General features: G+C 36.1%; 1 protein-coding gene across 1 annotated transcript in view; it reads right to left on the bottom strand.

Annotated features, from left to right (window-relative positions):
* The window catches only part of LOC121424205 (tyrosine-protein phosphatase Lar-like), an 86414-nt gene that overhangs the window by 27576 nt on the left and 38730 nt on the right, over positions 1-20108 (bottom strand). Inside the window, exons 23-25 of the mRNA XM_041619813.1 lie at positions 11459-11565; positions 4885-5092; positions 3345-3441 (exon numbers count right to left, since the gene is read on the bottom strand). Coding sequence (XP_041475747.1) covers positions 3345-3441; positions 4885-5092; positions 11459-11565 — 412 coding nt within the window. The remainder of the gene's footprint in view (positions 1-3344; positions 3442-4884; positions 5093-11458; positions 11566-20108) is intronic.

The raw sequence follows: 20108 nt of genomic DNA, 5'->3' as shown, positions 1-20108 counted from the left end.
ATTGGGAAACTAAAATAGAGATTATTTTGACAATTATTATATTGCATTGAGTTGAATCAATCAATATTGATAAACTGATTGTAAATAAACCAGTAAATAATGAAATAATGTCTAAATGAAGAAAATAACTAATTTAGTACATAATCAGTCTCAACAACCCCTATTAGCTTGTTATGTAAGAAGTAATACAACATTGTTTCGCTTGTCAAATATTTTGTTACATACTAAATTCATTGATTCTGTTTTGACATGTAATTTATTCATTAAAAAGTTGCAGAAATCAATAAATGGTAAGAAAATTAAATGAATAAAACATGGTCGTTATCGCTAGATAGAAACAAAGCCTATGACGTCATATTGGCAACGATAAACCGTTGAGAACTGTTGTTTTTCAGTTAATTACATACGGCGCAATGCCGTGACTTTCGAATGTTTATGGGGGATGGCACTGATGTTGTGACAATAACATCGAAATTACCACATCCTTCGTAATCAATTAAAAATCACGACAGGATCGTGAGGTGCTGTCAAAAAGTGCAGGACAGAGCTGAAAAAACATCTCCAACTCAAAATCCAAAACAGTGTCAAGTCAAGATTGACAGCAATGGGTGTCAATCAAGAAAAGAATGGTTGACAATCCGATGCAACGGACAAAGCATTCATATCTATAAAAAGATCAGTTAGAAAATGTGCCTCATGAAGTTTTTAATTGATGTTTTCGTCCAAATAAGGAAGTTCTCTTAATTGCTGCTTTTGGAAGATAATAGAACCAAGACGCAATATAAATAAAAACAGGTGACAAAAACTTATTGTTTAATAAACTTATGTTGATGTACGTGAAACCTGCTAATTTATGTTTTTTTTATCGGGTACAGGATTAAATATTACCCCCCCCAAAAAAAAAAAATTAAATAATTGAGATTCGACAAATTCTGTTCAGTAGCCACATATGTCAAGTATATTTTCAAATTGAGTATATAATGGTTTTGATTCGTAAAATTACAAAACCCAAGAAATGCAAAACAACATGTATCACCAATTACCATTATCATAATTTTGGAACCCTGCAACAGTTTAAATTACGACGGGCAATCGGAAAAATATTTTATTGATGTAAAACAGACAACCACATCGTTATGATATGGATCATGGAGTTGTGTTTAATAGCTCCATGATGATTAAGAAGCTGTTTCTACATTCTATAATCCTCTTCATGCACATTTTAATAGACTTGATGAAAGGTTTATTGACCTTAGTAAAACATAGGCCTTGGATCTAAACCCGAGAACTCTGTAAGATATCTATCTTTTGAGGATAAAACCAATTATATCGAGGCTGAACTGATCTTACGGCAATATTAAGCTAAGATTACTTTCATTCCGACTAATTCCTTTAAGGAAGCAATAAAGAGTTGCCTCTGGAAGTTTCTGTAGTGCATTTGAAATGTCAGAGAAAAACAGGTGAGAACGATAAAAAATAAACCTGCGAGGACAAAGCGAGATTAATTTGGCCGATATATCCCATGTTTCGATAATTAATTTTGTTTAAAAGATAAAAAATAATCTTTTTTAGAGTGACCACATTTTGATCTTAATTAAATATGATACATGATAGCTGACCGAACAAAAGAAAAATGATAACTCAAACAAGAGATCATTGCGAATTCAAACAATTCCTTAATTCCTTCAGAAATAGATGAAGGGCCGCCGAAAGTGATATTCAATAAATAATTTCACTACATAATTTCTTTGAAATTGGGCCATAACACTATGAAAATTACAAGACAAGGCTAAAGACAGTAGCCATGTTGAGATTTTGGCATGTTCAGTTTGGGAGGAGAAATGGGCTGCTGCATTATACGTCACTCCATATAGATGATTGAACTTTTATTTTAACTTCTTATGTTTTAAATGTTTGAAAGGATTTAATCCTTTCAAAACCTTTATTTTTCACGAAAACACCTAATCCATCAAATATAAGTAAGAAGTATTCAATAATTATATTTTGTATATAATTACAAAAATCAATTATAATCATGAATGAAGTGAAATGAGTGGGGTACGGAATAAGAGACAGATAGAGAGAGCGAGAAAGCCAAGATCAAACACGAGTGACATATAGATAGGCAGATAAAATAGCTCAGGTCGAAATAATGAAAATGAAAAGTTTAGTTATACAGGAAGAGCGTATTTAAAAGCAATTTCTTGCAAGGTATAGTTGAAGACTGTGGAAGTGAGAGATATCATGAGTCAGACGTCGTGATACTGATAGAAATAACATAGTCCAGCATTAAGATCTCTAAAGAACCTCAACGGCAGACACAACACTGCTTCTTCAGGATAACCAAAAGGCGAACAAGGGATTAGGTAAGATAATACGAAAAGTTCAGGGCGCGTTGACACTTTGCGTTAGGGTACTTCTACTAGGGCACTGCTCTAGTCGCCTCCGATTCAACAGAGGCTTTTGTACTATCTGGCGTATTTGAGGCGTTTTAATCTCACCGTCAGCCATGTTTTCCGCCAGCCTAATCTTTGTTTTCCGCCACTATAATCTTCAGAATAGAAGGTACATGATATTAATACCCTACATGCACAGCGCATCTTGGTGAAAATATTGCGTTAAACCTATGCAAACGTTTATGCATATATTGCACTCTTTAAAGGTTGAGCAAAAAACGCCAAATGTTTAACCATCAGTGGGCAACATACTGCCCACCCAACTATCGGTTAAAATCTGTCCAAATTAGGTAATAAAAACTAACAAATGAGTAATGAATTTGCTCAATAGGATAATAAATGCCCAGAACATCATTTTTTACCAATACACATTACCCAACACAGTGGTCAGTATGTTGCCCAACAAAAGTATGTATATACTGTATGCTTATCGTACACTTCAGGTGCTTCTGATATTGTAACCATTGATGAAGCCCCTTAAAAAAAAACTTTGAAATTATCAAAGACCAGAAATGATAATCAGTGTTTACCATTGCAAATGGCACTCAACTATTTAACCAAAGAGCTATCATGGTCACACTATTCAATATCAACTGTCATTCTTCCACGAGTGGTTCTTAATATTATGTTCACCATTTTTATTTGACCAAATTGAAATTCTATTACGATAATGATGGTGTTAATAAAAGAGAGTAAAAAGAGTCCCAAATGTATATTCGGAAAAATACAACAACCAGGCAAAAGACTTCGTGAGCTTTCTGCCTATTATTCATTTTTTTATTGGATCCTTGTCCATTAAAGCTGTCTATGACCCCTGTCTGCCTGTATGCTTAAAAAATAATCAAACAAAACTGAAAATTATTTTACATGAGTATATGCAATACTTACTTGACCAGGCTATCTGTGATTGGCTGTAGCTGTATAGTAACCATGTTGTCTTCTGTGACTGTCGACGATACAGAAGGTGCTTTAGGACTGATAGGTGCTAAAGGAAAATAAGGGTGAAACTTGTTTTAAAAAGGTTTTTTTCTTTGGTGGGTAAAAAGTTGCAAATGCGATGAAAATTCGTTATGAATATTTTTTGCAGAGAAAATTTTATTCAAAATCAAACATGAAAAAACAATTCATTCATTTTCATAGAATTATAATGAAGCAAGCATGCCTACATCAGTTATACATGACTTGTTTACTATTATCTTTATAATCCAGCTGAATTCAATTCAACTTTATTCTATTCAATTCAACTGCTTTAATTTTTCGCTTTCAATTTTTTATATTTTCAATTATCATACAGTTGACATAGTAGCATATAAGTACATTTGAAGTGTATACGAAGATGAACATAATATTACAATAGACAATTTATTATTTACACGAAATAGAAAAAATTAAAGGGAGGGGATTGTTTATTTATAGATAAATAAACATTTGTTCGTTATATGAAATGTGCCTGAATTCTCATTAACGCGGTGTAAAATACTAATATTACTATAATGAAGGATATAAATCAATCAATAGTTATCTTTTTTTTAATCTTTTGACATACAAGTTCTTTCTCTCCCCTGAATCAAAGGTTGCACTGAAAATGTAATAAAATATAACGCTTTGTTATAATTACGAAGACAGTGTAGAGTGAATGATAGAAAATGAATTCAAAATGGAGGACATGACATATGGCCCAATACTTACTTTACTTTCATGAAATCCATCGAAAATCGAAAAATGATATAATACGACATTTATAACAGATATGGCTTCTGAAAGTACCACTAAAGAGATTTGTCTATAATTAAGATCCACAACATGGCGAAAGTATGTTGAGGAGTATTCATATCATAAGAGCATGATGTTCAGAGTTTTATCGTCATTCTTTCACTTTCTGTATTCCGTAAGGTTTGTCAAATCTCTTCAAGAATATGTGACTAGAGTCAATCCATGTAGTGCCAATGGGAAAGGAAATCTTGGCAATCGATCAAGGCATGCTAAGGGAATCAACCTGGACAATATGTAAGGTCGATGGTTAAAGTGACCGTTCTGGCTGTCGGTGAAATGAATGCAAAGCTGGATTGTGAGGACAAGCGAAAATACACATACTTTGGACATTTTCCATATATCCCCTAATTGAAATGAGCAAGGATATATCTATTAATAACTTGCAAGGAGAGATGAAAATGGCACATGTTACTTGTTATCGTTACCATGGTCACATCCACACCAAAGGGCAGCGGGGTGTTTTACAAAATAATGAAGTGTGATTTTGGGTCATTCTTAAAGTCGGACGCGCATATGAATAATGTGTAATCTGATAAATGGATACAGGGTAGCGCGCGTCCTTTGCGCATGAGAAGACCAATTCAGTAATGCGTTATTACCCCTGCAATCTCTGTAAAACACCCAAGGTCTTTTTTAAAGTCAGATGGTCACTTACCTGGAACTTTGGTAAACTCTGTGATGACGAGGGCAGTCCCGTCACCGACCCGGTTGTTGGCTGAAATTCGGAAGATATACTCGGTTGCGGGATCGAGCTCGGATATGAGAATGTGAGCCAAGTTGGAGCTATCTATGTCCATCACAGGCCGGTGGGACGAAAAGTTGCCATCTTTGGGGTCGCTTTTGGCAACAGGCTCGTAAGAAATCTGAGGAGTGGCAACAAGTAAAAGAGCATAGCACGTTTAATAAACAGTCTTTGCCAACAGGTCACGATAGACATGTTGAAGAAGCGATGGCGTAATCTACAAACTCATTGTTTTGAACATTTCAGACAATTTTCGTTAGTGCCTTTGAATCATCAAGAGTTTTCTCCCAAAACACTTTCAGGGACATATACGAAACATGAATTCGAATAGACGTCGATGTCGTCCAACTAAGCTAGAATACTGTTGTCTTTTAAACGACTCAACATGTCCAATAACTCGGTATTCGTGACGTCATATTCGCCAGACAACCTGACAAGCAGTTTGGTGAAACTTCAAATACTGGGTTACTTTTTCAAATTGAAATATGCTAACTGCAAGCTATAAGGATTGTCAAAACTTAATGATCAACACTGATCATTTGACCACATTATGACATGAATGTTTTATTGGCTCTAATGCTACGGTCAGACAAACGAATTCGATTCCAGGCTGAAGAAGGCCTTTACGTTGTTTCCAAAGGCACATCCTCTGTCGGTTCGATGTCGGTTCCGTTAGTGTGGCTAAAGTGTTAATTAGTGCAAAGGAACTTGAAGACATTCAGCTGTTCCTAGACGTCTGGGCGCGCCAAATTAATTGTTTTTAATGTTATTGGCAACTCCTAAAACCATGCATGTTGACGTGTAATGGTGAATGTATGGGACTGTCCCGTTTTCGTGACTCACCATTACAGTGCATTGCATTGCTCGAAAACAAGTACATTTAACGACTTTAAGGAGTGATGTAAATTTTAACACAATGATTCTTAGGAGGATTAAAAATCGGCTCTATTTAAAACATGACATAATTACGATATCTACAATTTTAACAAGAATTCAGTTAACTGGTGTGTCAAAGAATATTCACTACATAATTTGTTTAACATTGTGGGGACAATCAATTTGTGCATTTTTTCATGAAAATGTTCAGTACAAGAAGTACGAATCAAGTAAAATCAGAAGCATAGTATTCTTTTAATAGGGAACACTTTTTAAAGATATTTATCAAATATGAATTGAAATCCTCAAGAAAATCGAATGTAATGATACATCTCATTGGCAGTTGACGTGAAAATTCCTAAATACATGAGGATATTCGATTCTAAATACTCATAGGCGTAAATATCATAGCAAACTCTTACTTCACAATAATGGCGCATATTCTTTATGGTAATAACCGAATAAGGCCATGGAAGTGAAAATTCCAAACGTATGCTTGCAAGTTTTATTCGACGCCTAAGTCGGATACCAGGCCACTATGTGCACTATATGTTTACAAACAGTTCAAGATGAATCAGGTTACTGCGATAAAATCTCAACACCCGGATAGGGTAGGTTTACCAGCCTAACATATTCGATGTTTGGAGCATGTAACCACCTGTTCTGTAACGCCTAAATATGTACCGCCGTGCGATATTGAGAAACCACAATAACAGTGAGGAAATTTAATGTAATAAAGCGTATCGATGATTTGTTTTTATGGTTCCTTCATTCGCCCGGGTCCTTGTACGCTTGACTAAGGAACCTGAAGATTTGTTTTGGTTTGGTAATCTACCGAAGATCTTAGCAGACTGTGCCAATCTCCGCTCTCACTATGACGTCGACAAGCTCAGGTCCTAATATCTTCTTCACATGCTTTCCCCTAGCCGGATCTCATGTCGCTTGTTTTTCCGCAGAATCTATGTTTAGACCCAGCAGATCCATCTCATGATTTTTTTTTTAATCACGGAGGATGGAGCCAAGGTATAGGGCTATCGGAGGATGTGATCGCTAGATTGGGATCATCTACGATCAAAGACCGCCATATTTGGCCACCCTGATTCAACGACGAACCATGTGACCAAAATGAGCCATGTGACCAAAGTAACACACGCTTTATTTGAGATATCAAAACCAAAAAAGGTCGACGGTGCCATCCGACGATGCCCTTGATATCGAAGTTTCGCGACTCACCTCGAAATGCGCCCTTTTCCTTCGTTGCCATGGATACAGTCCTCATTTCGCAGAACTCTCGTGAACAGAACCGAAAGCGTGTTTTTTGGCCAACAAATCCAATACCGTTTTGAGGTGAATCAACAAAAGTATGATCAAAATGAATATATTTCTTTATCTTATATGGCATCGATATTTGGCTCATTTTTCGGGACATGGCCAATTATTTTCTTGAGTTCTGTATAAGATCATAGGGCCAACAAACTTAAAGCCAAAAACTAAGGGATTCTGTTCGTGATGATCAAGTTTATTTAAAGAACGGCTTTCTATTCGAAACTTTAATTGATTGATTGACTCCGTTTATTTCATTCCGATAAAAATATATTTACAAAGTATAATACATATGATAATCACATTATATGCCAATACAAATACATAAAAATAAGAAATGTAATACGAGAACTTGAAGAAAGGTCTTTGGGACTTTGTGGGTACAAGTTAGTATTTAGTATCCTTGGTTTCGTTGCTAATTGTGAGACGTTTCTTCGATCCTATTATAAATTCCCCATGAAATCTCCAGTTACAACCATTGAACTGAAATGCGGATTTATACTGCAGTAGAAGAAAGTCGATCCCCCGAACCTGAATATGTTTCAAAATAATGATTAAATCTCTTAATCGCTTGACCTCAATCGAGTCTAATTAAGTTTAGGCGTGGTTTAATTTGGCCTTAATCAGTGATAACTGCGCATAGCTGTGAATACTGTTTGCATGATTCTATTAAAATATATATTTATATGAATAGTGTTTGCCCATGAGCTATTATAATATCATCAGGTATGAATATTCCTGATGTTTAACTTTGGTCAATTTTAAAGTACTCCCATCAGTATAGCCCATCACCTCCCATCTTCTTTTTCAATTCTCCGTCTTTATTTATCTCTCACCCTCTCATAGGCTCACTCTCTATATTCCTCTCCTTTTCCCGCTCACTCCTCCCATGTGTGTGTGAGGGTGGGTGAGGGAGTGCGTGTGAGGAGGGTGTGTGTGCGTGTGTGTGTGTCTCAGGTTTTATCCATATAACGGGTAGATGTGTGAGTGGATGTGAGGGTGGGTGAGGAAGTGTGTGTGAGGGTGTGTGTGTGTGATGGTGAAGGTGTGTGTGAGGGTGTGTGTGTCTGTATGTGTGTGTCTCAGGTTTTATCCAAATGAATATTACATCTCATCTGACGGGTATCAACAATCGGAACATGATATATGATGATAATCTGCATTTAACATGAATCATTGTCGCTCGTTGGAATTTAAGGTGAAAAACATTATTCTCTTACAGCAGGCTACCTGATTTAGGAAAGAAATTTCATTTATAGACCTATTTCTTTCCAAATTGTGCCCATTCTCGTAAAAAGATCGATCAATTCATAAATTATTGTGCTTTTCCGTGTTTTTTTTTATTAAAAGAATATCAAATTCTCATCATTCTCAAAGTTAAAAAGGGGAAACCAATTTACATGGGATTCTATACACACTTCATCTTACAATATTAACGTTTACATTTTTGCTTCTTAAAGTATTATTGATATGCTTCAGAATTCGATAAACTTTTAAATATTCATATCAATTACTGGTTTTATGCGTTCATAATTTGCAGGTTCATTTGATTTTGGCAAAAGCGTGATTCTTTAAGTGTCGCTACCAATCTCTATTATACGAGTACTGAGTATGGTTAAATATCACCTTTTTTGCAACATGATTGATAAAAAGGACAATATAATGTGATTCGTCGATAAGAACAGTTACATGACTATAAAAATCGAAAACATTAAACGAATGTTCTCAAATGTTAAACTAGTTCACATTCTTATAAAAAAATGAAAAAATAATCAAGCCAATCTGGCAAAATGTAAAGTATCACCCGAAGCTTAGATTTCACCTCGGACTCAATTTGCACCTAAATCACAGCTAAACAAAAGAAATTGGTACATTCCCAACCCAGTGTTCCCCGCGGGGGTAAGGGGGGGGGGCTTCTGAATGTGCTAAGGTGAGTAAGAATGGATCACGAGAACAATGGGAACAGGAACAAGGGTGCAAAACTATGATGGAAAATGGGGTTAATACCCCTCACTTCGAGCCCCGTGGCCTGCTATTTATGTGACTATCGTGAAACTGATAGGGCCCGTGGAAAGTGGTGTAACATGAAACGAACTCGCAAGGGGCACGTGTGGATCGTCTGGAATACGTGAGGGGTTAAAAGGAGGTGAACATGAGACAACGCCCGCTCGCAGCAGTGGATAGCGGATAATGGATGGTGGATAGTCTTTTCTTATAACCGGGCGAAAGTATGGTATATCTGTCGTCGTGGTGGTGCTGGATTTTAGAACAATGGCGATCAATGACGTCAAATTTAATGGTTTGGTATCGCATGTGTGCTGTGATTCATAAGAAAAATGTGGCTTGTCAGAATCATGGGCAGCTGCCTTTGGGGTAAATGACACACATTGCGATCCTTTTCACGGCTAAACTACCCTATAGCCCATTAGCTAACCATTAATCCAGTTTCGTCATCTTTTTTTCCACATCCGATCCTGGACTGGTGTCAAAATATGAACGAAGGTTTGGATATGCTGCAAAACAGGGCACTTCGATGAATCTGGGTTTCTTAAATGAAGGTGGAATTAAACTCATTTACATATTTCGTTTTTGGTCAAATCATAAAATCAAGTAATGAATGCAATTATTACACCAGGTTTGGCGGTATTGTTCTTGTTATCATTATACTATTTCTATTACTTATATTGCTATTTGTAAAGATAATTAAATGTTTTATTCCTTGAAACGCAGAGCGCGTAACAGCTGCTCTAAAAAATCCAGTGAAATTGTGTTACATTACTGTAGAGCACTCAGAGACTTCAACTAAAATAAGTGTTAAGGGCTATGACAAGCCTAATTATAATTAATCATTATCACTTTCTTAATCTTCATTAAGATTATTGTTATCATCATTATCATGATTATTCATATTATTATCATCACTGATTAACTGTACGTTTACCATCATTATTTCTACTATTGAAATTGTTATCTTCATCATTGCTGTTATCGTTATTTCATTCTAAGTGTTATCATTAATATCACTATCATTTACTTTCTGCACTCTTCAAAAGGGATACACGACGCTTTCTTTATTCTTAAAACGAAAATTAAGTACATTTCAGCTTTCCTGAATTGGTACAAGGTAGCCCCCTCGGCCCGTAATCTTACCCCTATACGACACCCCTCTACCAGGTCCATGGCAGAGAGAGGGTCTATGATGATACCCCTTTATGCATCTCATGAATCATCAAGAGGGTATTAACCTATAATGTGTCATGTGCTGAAGGCAATCTCCATCGTGCTCCAAGACATATGCTGTCAGACTCGATGAGGAAATATCTTCTCTGATGGGGGGCATGAGTGTACCCCCATAACTTTATTTCGACCCCTTCCAAATAAAGACACATTATATCCCAATCATTGAACTCAATCAACTTGAAACCATCCACGACTTTAACGTGCCAATGACATGTTCTCTCTTCATTTTAAGGCAAATAAATTATCTTTATAAGTACAATGGTATATATTTAGAGCTCGTTCCAATTGAAAGTACTTTAATCATGCTAATGTCAATTAAACCTATTTGCAATGTAACAAAGATTTTATGTGAGCCAAGTAAGGCCTATATGTTGTCATTGATTGGTGATTTGATATGGAAATTAAAACTGCATCACGACATGACTGACAATGATAAAGAAATAACAACAGTAGATAATAAACTTAATTAGTTGTTTTGGATACGGACACACTATAACACCTTTTACTTGGCAGTGCCGTTAATTTAATTGAGGCTGATGCTTTATATTAGGAACCGAACAGGATTAAGAGATTAATTCCACGGTATATTGTCTGTTGTTCCCAATTCTTCTGTTGTTTGATGAGTTCACTTCTCAGAGTATTTCGGAAGAAACAGGAAGGCAGCAGTAATCATTTTCAAGCTTTGTGACGTCATACACGTCACATTCTGGAGGTTATGTTTTCGTGTTCCCGTATACTGTCTAAATTTGGAATATGAACCACGGTCACTTAGCATTGAACTATAATCATATCACAGTATCAAGATAATTTTACTCTTTGAAACATAATAATTTAGCACGATATTTCCATTTATATGAATATGAATATATTCTGATCAAGGACGCGTTGACACAATATTATTTACACGAGAAAGAATTATTTAAACGAAAGATTCACACAGTTTGGTATACATACAGTCGTTACTTAATAAAATTTCATAGTGCATTTCAGCAAGACACATTTTCTAACATTGATAATTATCGACATATATAATCCAACTGATACTTACTGTATATCCGAGTAATTCACCGTTGATTTGTTTGGGAGCCTCCCAACGTAATTCGATAGAATCCAATGTTCTGTTTAGGACCTGTAACTCAGTAACCGGTCCAGGAACTGGAAAATGAAATACAATAAAAACAACTTGTTAATTTTGAAATTAGCAGAAACCGGATTAATATTTATTATCATGTATTGCGAGGTAGACGCCTATGTCCACAGATTAGGCAAACTACCGTGTTATAAGCGCCCTTGTTTTATCCATTTCATAATTTTATCTATTACTTTAAATCTATAATTATAACCTATTTTGTTTGAGAATATGATTTTCAATACTCTTTTGAAATGCAATTCGATTAGTCCAGTATACAATGGTACTACCATTCTCTTCTAAAACGGGAACCTTTATCTACAGACAAGACAATAAATGGTAACACTGTTTAACAATTTATGTTAAAATAAAACCAAAAATATTATCAATCCCTTGGGTAAACTCTCCATCCTTTAATAAGTCTGTAATGGAAAGTAATCAGCGCATTAACATGCATACATGAACGCTTCAAAACAGTATATGTAGCCGTTACAAATTAGAACAAGCGAGGAAATTAAAGTGTTACGTGTCCTATTAGTGCGATTAATCAAAGTACATTTAGCAAAAGGGTTCAATTGATGAAGTCTAGTTAGAAGAATCAATTTCATTGACAGACGGCAAGTGGTCTGTTGTTGTTTTGCATGAAAAGATGATAATTAGACTGGCCACGTGATGACGGGATGTGCTGTCTGGTCTGGCCTGCAATCAAGAAGTCATACATATAATCAGCCATGGGGAAAGTTCGAGTGGTAGTTCGTTGATTGGGCAGAAATAAATGTTAAACGAATTAATCCATGTTGGTTAAAGTTTGACCAATACTATTTTAGATTGCAAGTATGTTCATGTATTTGGCATAATGTGTGCGAAAGTCAATCATAGTTTCTGATTTTTCGTTGTAATCAAGACGGCATTTGGGAGAAGAAAAATCAATAGAAGTAGTAGTAATAGTAGTAGAATTAGTAGTAGTAGTAGTAGTATAGCAACAGCAGCAGTAGTAGTAGTATTAGAGGTAGTATGTAGTAGTAGTAGTAGCAGCAGCAGCAGCAGCAGCAGTAGTAGTAGTAGTAGTAGTAGTAGTAGAAGTAGTAGTAGTAGTCGTTGTTGTTTGTTGTAGTAGTAGTTGTTGTTGTTGTTGTTGTTGTAGTGGCAGTTGTTGTTGCTGTTGTCGTAGTGGTAAATATAAAAAATCAAATATGAAATAATCATAAACATAAGGTCATCAACAAATGCCATTCATATATCATCCCTAACTCAACTTACCCTTCCTTCATCAGCAATATAATATCCTGAATATTTCAAAAATAAGTATAAACACTATCCCGAAAGATGTAAAAAAGTGAAACTCCAAATTTATAAAATTCCAATCCACCCTGAGCGAATAAGATGCACAAACAATGATACTTTCGCGATAAAAAGTTGGTGTCAATAGAATACTACGAAAGTCTGCGTTTGATCGTTACTTTGCGAGGTATGCTGTTTGTGGCAGACAGAATTATATATTTATACCACGTATCGGCAATGACTAGAAACTCACGCAGATGTGCGCAGTCGCGGCGCACTAACACAATTACAATTTGACTTATCCCATATCCGGGACTATTATAGCAACGGTAGGAGAGTAGTAGCAGGAGTGTGTTTGTGTATTAGGGGTGAGCTATGTGATGAATTTGAGGACGTTAAGGTTGCCCCACCTGTCAGCTGATGTTACACTGTGAAACATGTGTTTTCTGAAAATGTGAAAACGAACATGAAAATAAATATACCTCGAGTTTTTCTTTCAGTTTTATGAATACGCCTCATTGAAGGCGGGGAGAAAAACAAGACTTGTGTGTTATGTACATTGGGTATGTCTGAATCTGAGGACATTAAAGTTGTCCCAGATTTCTGCTTGGGTTACACTATAGATGCTTCGCTAACTGGAGAGATTAGAATGACAATGAATAAATCTGAAAATATTTGATTTTAACTTTTGTCTTCAGTTTTATGAATAATAGAAGCGCAATTTAAAAATGGGGATTTACAAAATGTAGCTGATAAAAATGTGTATTAAATCCTAAACCACATGATGATAAACATAGTCCCAAAATATCACAAATACTTAGGAATTGCATATTTATTTTTTGTATTCCAATACAAAGAATTAAAATGTTACTAGTTAGACAAAACTGAAATTATTGATGATATCAAATTTATAGGATTGTGTAAAATTTTAAGACTCTAAATACGTTTTAGAAAATTTCAGAAAATTCATTCAGCATTTTTCGTCCATTCTTACGATTGCACAAAATATACAATGTAAATTAAAGTGTTGAGCGTATCCATGAAAGAGTCTACACCACGGGAAAGTTATACATTTGTTTCCAAATATACATATTAAATTTCCCTCAAAATCATTCTGTGCTATCAATATCGCCATGTTGTGGTATTTATATACATCGGAATCAGCCGGCAAAGTGAAGTGAAATGAACATAAAATGACTGGTTTGAGAAATACAAGTTTATGCCTGTGTGAGTTGAAAATATAATTTTCTGGATACATGTATAGTCTTGAATGTAGGCATATATAGCCAGGTTGGTCAGACTATCTTTGATCTCAAGTAGAAAGAATAAATCAATTTGATCATATGAAGTATATTTGAAAAAAAAACAAGCTCCACTAATAATCATAATATCATAAATAATTCACACGAAAAATAATTGTAAGCGATGTATATGATGCATAATTTGTGCTAAGTTCTACACTTTGAAAGTTGAGCAAACTTGAATAAACTAATACGTCATATTTTACCTTGGAATTTGAATAAAAGTGCGAGTACATCACCTTATATTGTATAAAAGGATCCCACAATGACATTATGTTGCGGTCTGAATATCACATAAAAATGGACATTTCCTATGCTGACTTTCGATCATCGTTTTATCGAACGGTGCACAGGCATGAAAGAAATTAATAATAGCAAAAATAGTTTTGTTGATATCCTTTCGGAAACTCCTGATCTAGCGATCATATTGATTGTTTTTAAATTGGTAATAGCTTTTGCCTTCACATTACAGACACTAAAACCATGATGACAACGCAAATACGAAAAACATTTTTCAGGGAATGTTGAACATGATTCAGGACTTTATATCTATTTTTTATTTACATATAAATAGCAGATCTATGGCATCTCTCGGTCAAGGCGTTGTGGCGTAATCCAAGCTACATTGGCACGATTGGGGAAGTTACCAATTGTTGCAGAGGTTCGATCCCTTGTCATGTCCTTCGGATGGTGACGTTAAATGTCGGTCCTAGCCGTAAACAATCATATATGATTAATAAACCTCTGTTAAAACTAAAAAAACAAGCACACAACCTCCATGTGTCTTTCTTTACTTCTTTATATATCTTTTGACCCCTCTCTCCATCTCCCTCTTCCTCTCCGTCCACCAGCAGTGATTTATATTATCTTCACCCAGTCCGATTCGCGTCAATAATTCATATTGATCCGTGATTTGTCATCGCTTATCTCAGAAATGACACCGATCCATATAGGTCCCATGATCACTGTGCTATCTGCGGATAAGCTTATAATATACCCTGTATATCATATCATGCAAATACTTGTAAACCAATGTCCAGTTTGAAATCAAATCTCTAGATTCAAACTACGTTGCAATGGACAGATGGAAGGAATGAGGGAATGAAGGTAGACCGTATCTAGATATAGATGATAAGCTAGATGTTCATAAAAAAAGAGTAAATGGAAGGATGAAGAGATAGATAGATATATAGATAGGTAGGTAGATCGAAAGATAGAAAGCTAGATAGATAGAATGATAGATAGATAGATAGATAGATGTAGAGATATCATAAACAGATAAATACTTATTAGATAGATATACATTAGATAGATAGATAGATAGATAGATCGAAGAGCGAGGAAGATTATTTTCTGTGTGGGGGTGTGTGCGTTTCTACTTTGAGAGATAGGCAGAGGGAGAGGGGGAGACACAGACAGACAGACCGACAAACAGATAGGAGGAAGAGTAAAGGACAGAGGTGGAGATTTCTGTTGATTGTTACTGGATAAGAGTGTTGGTCATGGATAGTATAGGGCGCGGGAGTGTGCGAGACGCAGTGGGTGAGTGTGTGTGTTTGCAAAAGAGTAAAGGTGAAAGAAATTTAAGATTTGTAAGTGTGTACTTACGGGAGTTGGATAATGATGAAGAGGATGGTTAACTTGTGGTATGTGTAGTTCTAGGGGGGTGGGGGAACAAAGTGGGGAGGGTGTGGGAGTGTGTGTGGGAGTTCGGACGTGTGTCTGGTGCACTTACCCGTGGTGTCTGCGCGTGTACTTTAGTAGGTGTGGGTTCGTGTGCGTGTAAGACAATAATTGGGACCTTTCGCAATCATCACGGACGCTAGTATTAGGGTCCCCTAACACAAAAGTTAACGCTTAATCATACACTTGATTTTTAAGATTGATTGTGCATTACAGTCAATGGAATCAAACGTGGAAAACTGCTCTACGATCAATGCTAAGCTTTGTGTAACAGGGGGGTTACAGGCCCTACAAATCTGCTTTTCGTGTGCAAAATCCCTTTCCGCGACACCCGTGCATGTATATTACGACTGATGGCTGGAGATATTCAAAATGCAGGACCTAAAATAGATTTATGACATGGAGAAGAAAGTGGTTTTTCAAACAAATCGAGAACATATTGAGTGAGGAAAAACTTACTGACTGAAGGCTTAAATATAGATCATTACAGTCCATCGAATCGATATTACATTTAATGTGGATTATTGGTGGATCACTGGCAATTGATTTCATGGATAAGATCAACCTCTCCAGCCGAACATTTCGCATGCGTTGATATGTACACATCATATGCGATACCTTTGAACTCGTTTCCTTTTGTTTCTTTTGTTTCTTTGTTTCTTTTGTTTACTCCTTATACACAAACGATATGCCTCTCGCACACGATGTGAGGGGCATTATGTTTTACATTCCCCAGAAATGGGGATTAGATTCAAATTCCGGGGGACCACTTCCATTGATGAGTGGATACCAGGCACGACCATGGGGTTTCGAAAAGTACCCTAAACATGCTAAACAAGGGAAGCAATTCTTTTCCAGATTATGAAAATGCATCTCTTAACAAGTATTTGGCTTGTGAAACCCTACAAGTATTGAATATATATCCCTTATTTCAGCATTTCAAACATCGTTTTGACACCCTTATAACGTTACATAGGCCTATATACGTAACGTACCTGCCCACTCTGTCCCCTTTTACGGGTGGTCGCTACTGGTATCCACTAATCAATGGAAGTTGGCCCCCCGGGCGGCCTCTCGAGCTCTAGGAGGAGTCAAATGTGGCTTTGGAAAGTCGTCCTCGATCGGATAAATCGCTGTTACCATATTAGCAACCAGAATTTTGCACACGAAACGCATATTGAATGTTTCCGTCGCAGATGCGAAACGAAAAAAAAATCTCATGTCACACAATTTGCATTGCAGGACTGAGTTTTACGACCATGATGACGGGCCCAAAAAGTCCCTTCCAAAGTCAACGACCGTTGTAAATAAGCGTCCGCGTCCTCAAACGAAAGGTCGGGAATGATGAGTTAAAGAAAGTGGTGTGGGTGTTGGGTGTGCGTAAGAGGGTTAAGTGGGTGATAGTTAGAGTGGGGTGGGAGAGGAGTATGTGAGAGAGTGGCAGTAGGGGAGAGAGAGGGAGTGGTTTCGTGGGTTGTGTGTTGGGGTTTGAGGTGTAAGAGCATGACTTGTGGCTTGTGTGAGAAAATGATAAAAATGTTATAATTATTGAAGGGTGATTGTTGAGAAGGTTAGGTGGATGGGGGTGTGGGTAAGTGATATACATGAATTTTAAAAGATAAGAGACGAGCTTGCAAAGACGTGAGCAGAGGCAATTATTCATTACAGATAAGGGAGAATTCTATTAGCATTCTCCTCACTGTCATAAGAGTGAAGTTTTAACATTAGAGGAGAAAGGAAGGATCATACATGGATTGAACACTGTAAAAATGAATAATACATTGAACATAGAATCATTCCAGACTAACATCGACATTCATCTGACAGAGTATTAATCGTGATTAACTAAAAGCAACAGTTTGTTGGTTTATCCCATCATGACGATGAATTGGCCTCGACCACCACCAACCACCATGACCATTATCATCCAAACAAACATGATGTCATCGTCTATTTTTCCTCTTCTCCTCACCTTGCCCCATGAAATTGGTAAAGCGATAAATTTTCATTATTCACGATTTCGGCGAACGAACCGATTTGGACCGATCGCTTGGTGGGTGAGTGAAACTGCCTGATCTTCAGTGTATTGTGTTGTGGATGCGTCGATGTCTCCTGAGTAATGATCAGTTTTAATTAGACCATCGGATATAGGTGTGACTCAGCGCCGGGGCTCGAGCCGAGGAATTGCGAGTGGAGTCCCGATAATGAAGTAAAGTTTGAAATGAATAACAAAATGATGCGAAATGAAATATTTTTCAACTATAAGATCTGCTTGCGAAACTGATATTATGAATTTGATGGCCTGGAAATTCAAATTGATATCCAATGACTGTACTGAGTGTTCTAACGTGACCGAATTAATGTTGGTTTCAGTGTATAATATTAATAAAGTTGATATTGCTATTGTAAAATAACAAAAACAATTCATGACAAATATTGATCCAGGATAATGACTGCCTTTGAGTTATAATCCAATTGACAATAATGACATCGGTAGATATAGGTTTGCATTTCTTATCAAGTATAATTTGTCATTTAAAGTTTTTACGGCGGTAGCAACATGTAGATTGCTGTCACGATTTGGCATCTACTTTACACCAATAATCGGTGCTAGAAATAACATATTGTGGGTCCCAACCATCATACTATAATTACCAAGAATTATTACCAAGCAGGCATCAGTTTACTCACCAAATACAAAAATCGAGCTGATAATGCACTTCAAGTCTTTCATTACATCAGATAAAGTAACAGGATTTTACAGACATCACAATGTGTTTTTACAAAATGATAATTACATACCATAAAGTGATCATATAGCCTTGACTACCATTTCATTTTTGGACAGATATAGCTTTGTAACAAACTACAGGGTTTCTTAATTACGATTCTTGATATTCTACCATGTATCTGACTTTATAAACACTCCGTTTAGCTCATTCTTCTTGTTAGACAAATCTTTCAAAATTTAAAACCGCAGACTGCCTTGGAATCCAATTATAATAATTATCCAATTAATTTTCAACAAGATTTCTTTTCGACCGCAGCCCTGAATATAAATAGGTATCTGAAGTTTGTTTCGGTGAAAAGGAAGTTTTCTAGCCTTTTTGAGGAAATTAGATAAGTATTATGTAATCTTGCCCTTTTGAGGATATCATCACGCCCTATCGCATTAATTCATATATATTTCCTATAAATTCACCATCCCACGCAAAAAGGCTTATATTTCTATTTGTACTATTATTCCTGAACAATGCCGTCAAGCATTTGATCTGCTTTAAATACGAAAGTAAAATGTTTCAGGTGTTTTAAGTCTCCCCGCCTTTTCTCTCATTCCGGATTATTTGGTTGCTTTATTTTAAACCATTGTCTTTGCATAGTTAACATTCCTTGAACTGAACATTTCGAACACAGTTTTTTCCCATGAACATCGCCAACCTGAGTATTACTTTACATGAATTTCTTTTTAAATCCTAGAAATGTATTAAATGCAGGTACTACTCAACGACCTATATACTTATATAAGATCACACGAAGAAACCATACTGGTTGGCATAAAATAATCCCAGGTAGGCATGGTAAATTAGCGATGAGAATCTAGAAAATTCTGGCAGAATGCTGCAAACTCCCATCCCACAACTCAATAGTCTCCTTGTCAGAGTGGCCTAGACATGAAGTACGTAAATGAAACTTGGCTTTCCAACTCGTGTTTTTAATCGCGGGCATTAAACTCTGCGTCAGATTCTCCTATTTTACTTCTCTTCAGATTCGTGCGAATTACGTAAATGATTCCCTGATCCGAAACAGAATCCACCTCGAATTTCAACTTCGATACAAGTTCACAATTTCCTCGCATTGTTGGAATCCTTATCATGTCCGACCGTCTTCATTCTACCAATCCATTGATTTTGTTTCTTATTTGGTTTTCCAACAAAAGTCATAATTCATACCATCGCTGACTGGTGGCATTGTCTTACAGTAATTGGAGAATGACTTTAACTTTCAATGCCAACATGGCCAAGTGGTAAGGTTGTCGTGCCAAGTAATCGTGAGGTAATTGTGCAATTTATATCTGATGTAATTTTTACCGTGATTAAATAAATACAATACAATTTATATCTTATATAATCGTATCGAAAAGGAGATATGAAATTCATGATGATAATCATTAAATATTTAACAATTAAAAACGAATAAATTAATTTTATATTTCAAATCAATTTACAAATTAGCTGAACCTTGGTCGTTAGTGTAGGCTCTTTCAGTTTTTATAAAGAAATAGTTTATCTTGATATGCAGCTTAT

This window comes from Lytechinus variegatus, chromosome 11 (genome assembly GCF_018143015.1).
Source record: "Lytechinus variegatus isolate NC3 chromosome 11, Lvar_3.0, whole genome shotgun sequence".
NCBI lineage: Eukaryota > Metazoa > Echinodermata > Echinoidea > Temnopleuroida > Toxopneustidae > Lytechinus > Lytechinus variegatus.
Note: the sequence above shows the minus strand (reverse complement) of the source record. Positions and strands in the feature narration are given on the sequence as shown.